The sequence below is a fragment of the Halyomorpha halys genome, unplaced genomic scaffold, assembly GCF_000696795.3.
Source record: "Halyomorpha halys isolate HHAL.00 unplaced genomic scaffold, Hhal_1.1 Scaffold1158.1, whole genome shotgun sequence".
NCBI classification, from domain to species: Eukaryota; Metazoa; Arthropoda; class Insecta; order Hemiptera; family Pentatomidae; genus Halyomorpha; species Halyomorpha halys.
Window position 1 is genome coordinate 13,406 of NW_027105581.1, and position 7,015 is coordinate 20,420.

The following is a 7,015-nucleotide window of genomic DNA, read 5'->3' on the forward strand; positions in this document are numbered from 1 at the left end:
CAAATAGTCTGCACAAATAAATAAGTTTTATTTATTTGTTTATCTTTGCTAACCGCACCCCTGACCATCTTCTCATATCAATCTATGGTCAACTATTAACATCTTAATAACGAGCAAATTCGCCTGCTTGTCTGCACCATTCATTAACTCTTATATTACTTTTCATAAATTTAATATTATTATTCAGTATCATAAGAGGATTGAAAAAAAAAGAGTGCATTATTGGCAGTAATGGCATATCCAAGGCATAATTTTCCAGCTGCTAAAAGATGAGAATGGGATAGAAACAAATAGTCAATATGGCTAGAGCATCTTCTTTGAATGCATTGAAACACAGTTGCAAGTAAGACGACAGGGTGCAGGAGGCATTTTAGAAGTGATGATGGGACTGGAGCAGATGAAAGCTAGTGTGGGGTAGGTCCATCTGCTCCATATTCTACTGTCACGCTGCACAGTGGTACAGAAGGTTTTATTATTTGATGAGAAGTTAGTCTTTTAATTTAAAATTTATTTTTGTCTATTTATAGGTCTTAATTATACCTCTAGGTCAATGAAAATATTTACTAATTTTTAAAAATGTTGAAACATAAAATAATATGGCTCAAGATGTATTAGTCTAGATTTTTGTAACAGATTACAGTAAGTAGCAGGTACCCTAAAATGTGATAAACTTTTGTCACAATACACTATCAGCAGATATAAATTTATATGCCCATGCATACACCATCTCACATTCCATTTGAAGTTCTTGGATTTATCTATTCTGCTAAATTAGGAGTCCCCAAAATTTTTAGCATAAGGATACTGAGTACTTCACTCAGTCCCGATACACTCTTATCATTAATTATAGTTACACTGTTTAGTTTTCTAGGTACATCAGTTACTGTGTTTCTGAATTAGTTCTAAAATAAATACATTTATTATTTGTTATGGTTTACTAATGGAGTAGATTTTATGATATAATTAAATAAAGAATGCTGAGCCAGGCTGGTGGTGTTCATGGACTGACTTGAAGAACTTTGTTCTTGACCATCCTAGTCAAGTAGTTTATCAGTCCCTAGATTTGTGTAATATTTCTTTATTTAATCATTATGCCATGTAGTAATCAAGTGTAATGAACTTACCTTTTAAAAAGTGTCTGCCAGACTCCATTTATTTACCTAATGATTAGACTTGTCACTCCTTTAAAATCATTACATCATCATTTTAGTAGTTATTTATTGATATTATGGTGGTTTTCACTAATAAAACAATTATTTTTAAAAATACTTACTTACTGAAATGAAAATGTTTATTTAGACAAGAAAGTAAAAAAATTCATTTTGTTTTTAACTCCAAATCGCTTATTTCAAAAAGAATACTCTATAATATTATAAATAATGAAAAATTATATAGAATTTATTGTCTTAGTTTAAAAGTTTTTTTTGCCATGATTTGTATGAATATTGTCTAAAATATTTAATAATTCTTTTTAATGTTATTTATTTGATTTTATTATTGTTTATTTGACCTAATGCAACTATATCTCGATCTTCCAACTTTAAGCAGGCTGGGAACATTTTGGTTGAATTGTTTTAATTTAATTACAAACTACTGAGGAAAAAAAAATCAGATTGAGGCGGAACTCTTTTCGGTAATAGTTGTTTGCTGTCACAAATTCCCAAAATAAAATGTCAAATAAAGAAAATGCTCTTCATACTCGAGTCACAATGAATTTATATTTAGATAGAGAGAAATAAGAGTTTGTTATGAAAATTAAATTTGCAGACATTTCAGTCTTGGGTTTTCCTAATAATATTCAAAATAATAAGGTAGGGATTGATATATCACTTATTCTAAGTTAGGATTCATTAGCAATTTTAAGTAAATATTTCCTGCACAGCAGTTGATTTCCAATATTCCATGTAGCAATGAGAACTTGAAGAAAATCAAGCTCACAACTGTCGGGTGGTGAAAACAAGAAAAGGTAATATTCATAATTTAATGATATGTTACTTTTTTTTGTTTCTATTAAGAATGAACAAGTTACAAATGCCTTGCACACAACATTCATATTATAATTAGTAAATTTAACAGTGTTCAATTTTTATTATTTTTAAACCTTTACAGTAACAATTTTTTTTCACACTACGGATTGATAAGATTTCAAATTTCTAATATGAAGAAAGGGTGGCTACTAATATAAAATTACCAGAAGAAGCACACTAAATTAAATAAAAATAAACAAAAATATAAACCACTCTGGTCACTTTAAAGCTACACTGTCTTTTGCATTAATGCTTTAAGGATATAAATGAATACACAGGCCATTAATACTGATAATTCACAGCGGTATAGACCTCTCGGAATAAAAAGAATGTGGCAAAAATATACATTAATGGGCTAGAACATATTTTTTTATATATAATTTTTTATACAGTTATAAATATATATGTATATATTTATATTTATTTGCATCTCAAACACTATAAGGATGGGAACAAAGAAACTTTTTATGGTTTTTCAAAAAGTTTCTACAATTATAAGGGTTATCACGTTTTGTTTGTTTTTATTTTACATTTCTTCACTGAGGTTTCAAGTCTAAAGGAAATCTTGTTCGCTTTGGGGTTCTTGGAAGGAGTCATCAGCAAATCTTTTAGCCCTGGTCTCCATCATGTCTTCTATGTCTGTAAAACATAAAAAAATTATTAATATCATAATGAGTTTAATTTAACTTATCCCTATGATCAAACTTAATGTACATTTAAAATATTTTACCTCAGAGGTAAAAGAAATATTGTAACATTTCTCTTATTTCAAAGCTATTCGAAAGATTAAGTATTCTTTTCGAGAAGTCTGTTATAATTTATTAATAACATAATATGCTATAAAATGAAATATTATAAATATTGCTAGAAAACCCACAAAAAGAGATTGTATTTTATAGAAAAATTAAATATTGATTTGCAAAAACATTATTGTTTGTAAACATTACCTTGCCTGGCTTCTGAATCTCTGAGATATTGGAGAAGAGAATCAATGTCATCAATACTCTCCTTCTTTCCCCTCATGCCAAGGAAACCAGAAGGTCCCTTCTTTCCTCTCATTCCAAAGAATCCTGAGCTAGGGCCTTTCTTGCCTCTCATTCCAAAGAATCCGGCTGCAGGAGCTTTCTTTCCCCTCATACCGAAGAAACCAGAAGATGGAGCCCTCTTTTCTTCATCCCAAAAGTCTTGGCCTTCCTCTTTCTTTCCTCGCATCCCCATGAATCCCATAGATGGTGCTTTCTTGCCTCGTACTCCCTATTAATTAACAATGATTAGTATGTTGTACCGGACAGAATTTTAATGTATATTTAAAAAAGAAATTTTAAAGTCACAAATAAAACAAACTATATTGTGAACTACTAATGGATTAAAACATTCCAAACATGAAAATTGAATATAAAAATCAAAAACACTTTATGAAATCTATTTTAAAATAACATATCTTTATTAATTATAAACTAATCTTACAGGAGGAACATTCTTTGTAGTATTTGTTTATCCACAACTATGAAAGCATGAACTATTTGAAAGCTAATTTCAGAATTTATTTTTTCTTCTCTTTTCTTTGTTAGTTCCTGTGAAATATACATTTTCACCTTCTCAATTGCTACTAACTAGTTTTTCAGAGTCTAAAGTGTTCAAAAAGTTCCATAATGCCCAGTTTGAATTTAGTGCAGTAGTTGTACATATTCAATGGTTACTTTCTTCCTTTCCCTAACAATATTTTTTTTTATCATAAGCCTCCTTACCTGAGTTGAAGGCTCTTTTCTTAATGTCATCCAGAAATACTGTAACATGAATTTGTTTAAGAGAGTTCCAACGCTCTGGACTTCTAATAACTTGCAATTTTATAATGAAAAAGCATATAACTTTTTCCACTATAAAAATCCAAGATAATATTTCACAATATAAAAATACAATACAGTAATTTCTTTATTAATTTCTTTTTGATTAAAGAAAAACCTTAATGATTTTCTAGTAAACACAGCTTTCATGATTTTGGGTTTAAATATCCTACTATTTTCATTAATCATGGATATTTTCTTGCACTCTACGGGAATTTAGATCAGTAAAAAGAAAATGGAATGAAGTTCACTATATAGTGGGTACTAGGCAGATTCTATGGTAAAGAGGAGACTGATGAACTGGTTTGCAAAGGATTACGAATGAACCAGCCACATCTTTCTCCTAAGATGGATTTAATTATAATTAAAAGAAGAGAAAAAAGAATCCTACAAAATATACTGGAAGAGCAATAGGTCCTGAAAATGGAATAAAAACTACGAAATTGGCTATTGGAAGAAAGTGATTGGACTGCAAAGGATCTTCCAAGATGCCAACAATGTTGTTTAAGGGTATTCTTCAGACACACTATCTGGAGACAGTCTTCATCACATGGGTATTATACACAACCCTACATGCTTTTTCATTGACCCCCATTTTCATTGATAGGAATGTAAAACTATAATAGGCTGCGAAATTGCACCTGGTTTATCATGAATCCGTTGTTCTGAAGTAAGAATAAAAAATTGCAATGATTAGTTAGTATTTTATATTTCTATTTTCGTCTCTGGTTAGGGGTATCACTTCTTCTTTTGGTTCCTTATTCCTTACCTACATCAATGAGTTACATCCACTTGTGCACTTTTTGAATTATTAATCTGTATGCTTGATGATTTTTTTTATTGAATATTTTGGAATATTCATCAAACTGTGAGAAAAGCCCTCGGCTATAGAGCCACAAAATGTATAAAACCGCCTTCAGCGGACCATGTTTTGCTGATCTTATAATGCCGTAAGGCAAAACAAGAAAAATTATAATTAAATGTATTGTATATTATTTTTATATAAATCCGTATTGTATATATATATTTATTAATAAAGGAGGTTTTGAAAATAAAAAATGAAACAGTAGCTTTTTGGGACAGCAAATAAGACATTCAGTATATTCTTACTACCTTTTTATTGATACGAAAAGTCTTATTTCACGCTCGTTCCCTACTGGTCACCTCTTTCCTCTACCCATTATCCTCTCGTAGGACCCGGGGGCTAGCTACCCGACGGGCCTACATGCCCCTTCATATCTACAGGAATAGTACCCGATAGAACGAAATTACCTTCCTGGAAGACCCGGCGGCTGGCTACCCACCGGGCTTGAATTTCTCCTTCGTACCTACAGGAAAGTACCCTGTAGGACGAGGTTACTATCCTTAGAGAACTTACGGCTGGTACCCAGTAAGTCTCATCCTGTGTGATTACCTCCTAATTAACTAACTTACCTATTGTGAACACACATTATCGAGTCCTTCTGGTGAAGAGAACCTAATATTATCTATTGGAGTCAGATATAACAAAACCATTTCAACAAGCCCGAATGAATACATAATTTGAAAGTCTCCCGACATAAATGTTTACTGGGGACTATATAAGATATCGCCTGACGAGGCTAATAATAGGTTCCTTGTAAGTCCCTTCAACGGTACTAGAACAGCATACTACAGAGGATTTGTAGAGGCACATCACTTGAGAGACGCAACATGGCTCACATACATCAAGAACTACAACCGTAAACATTTTTTTTATTACTCCCTTCCTGGTAATTTCTAGGATATTTTCTACAGGGAACTACCCTATTCTAACACCATGGTGGGGGTCAAGTTTTCATTTCGTGGGACCACCACAAAAGTAAAAATCGACCCCCTAGACCGGATTCAAACCAGCACCATTATTATTATTCCTTATTACCTCTTTCATATTTTTTTTTAATATTATTTAATTTAATTCTTATTATTTTTTATGTCTGCCAACCATATCGCGGAGACCCCTCACTTCCAAATAGTGAAGTTCCTACAGAACGACCATCTCAACCAACAAATATGTATCTCGTTTTGGACCTTCAAATGCTCATGGTAGAAAAAGGTGATACTGTCATTGAATTATGATTCTCACGTAATTTATTCTTTTATTAATTGAAGTTTTATTTCAGTCTTAGAGAGATCGGGGGGAAAAATTAAGGCTCTACCAGGATGTCTCTCATTTATAAACAAGTATTTTTTATCCACAAATTCTAAAGACTGTTACGCCCTCTGTTAGCATAACTGTATCCTTAAATAATGTCTTGAAATTGTTTCCCTCCAACGTTATGGTAACGTCGAAAGACTGGAGCTCCTTCATTTTTCCTTGCCTATCTTATTCCTACATACTTTGGTAACACTAATAATACAGATGTTATGGAAGTCTTCTGACCATATAAAACTACATCGATACAGAAGTTTCAGTATTATAATTGATAATAATGATTATGGAATTTATCATAGCTTTATGAAATTAACCTGTGCCATAAACAGGACATAGTTACCTGGAAGCCCATAAGAGGAGCTCGTTTGAATTCCTCAATGCTGTTGTCATCCTCAGGGAAGATGTCTTTCTTTCCTCTCATCCCCATGAAGCCCATCGAAGGAGCCCTGCGCACTTCCTGGGCTGTAGCAACATCGGCCAGCACGGTCACAGCCACTGCCGCCCAGACAATAGCTGTTATCCTGCAACAACACATATTATAATACATTAATAAGAGTTGCAGACTAGCAATGTTTTTAGTAATTATTTAGTATATAATGAAAATAACAGAATGAAGGGTTAAAGTTTATTATATGAAAGTAATTATTGTTTCTTTTGTAGTATTACAATAAAATATAAATCTCGATCAAGGAAGTATTTTTTGGTTTCCTCAACCAAAACGCTAACATTATACCTGTGAGATATTATGAATTCTAAGAAAAATAATATTTTTTTTTAAATTTTATTTTACGACTATTTATTTTACTAAATATAAATTTTCCTAATATACGATTCATTAGTATGCCAAATACTTAACAAAAGGTATTTTTGAAGGTGTGTTTACACGAGGAAGGTGGCAGATATACTCTCAAAAGTTCAAAGCCCTATGGGAGTTCTTACCGAAAGTTGGAGGGAAGAGGAGATATATTCAG

General features: G+C 31.9%; 1 protein-coding gene across 1 annotated transcript; it reads right to left on the reverse strand.

Moving 5' to 3' along the window:
• Positions 1-2,430: 2,430 nt before the first annotated feature.
• Positions 2,431-6,561, reverse strand: Tk (Tachykinin). Its single transcript, XM_024361213.2, has 3 exons — positions 6,385-6,561; positions 2,975-3,281; positions 2,431-2,666 (listed from the first exon to the last, which is right to left on the reverse strand). Exons 1-3 carry the CDS (start codon positions 6,478-6,480, stop codon positions 2,581-2,583), a joined length of 489 nt encoding a protein of 162 aa, XP_024216981.2. The 5' UTR covers positions 6,481-6,561; the 3' UTR covers positions 2,431-2,580.
• Between the last annotated feature and the right edge of the window lie 454 nt (positions 6,562-7,015).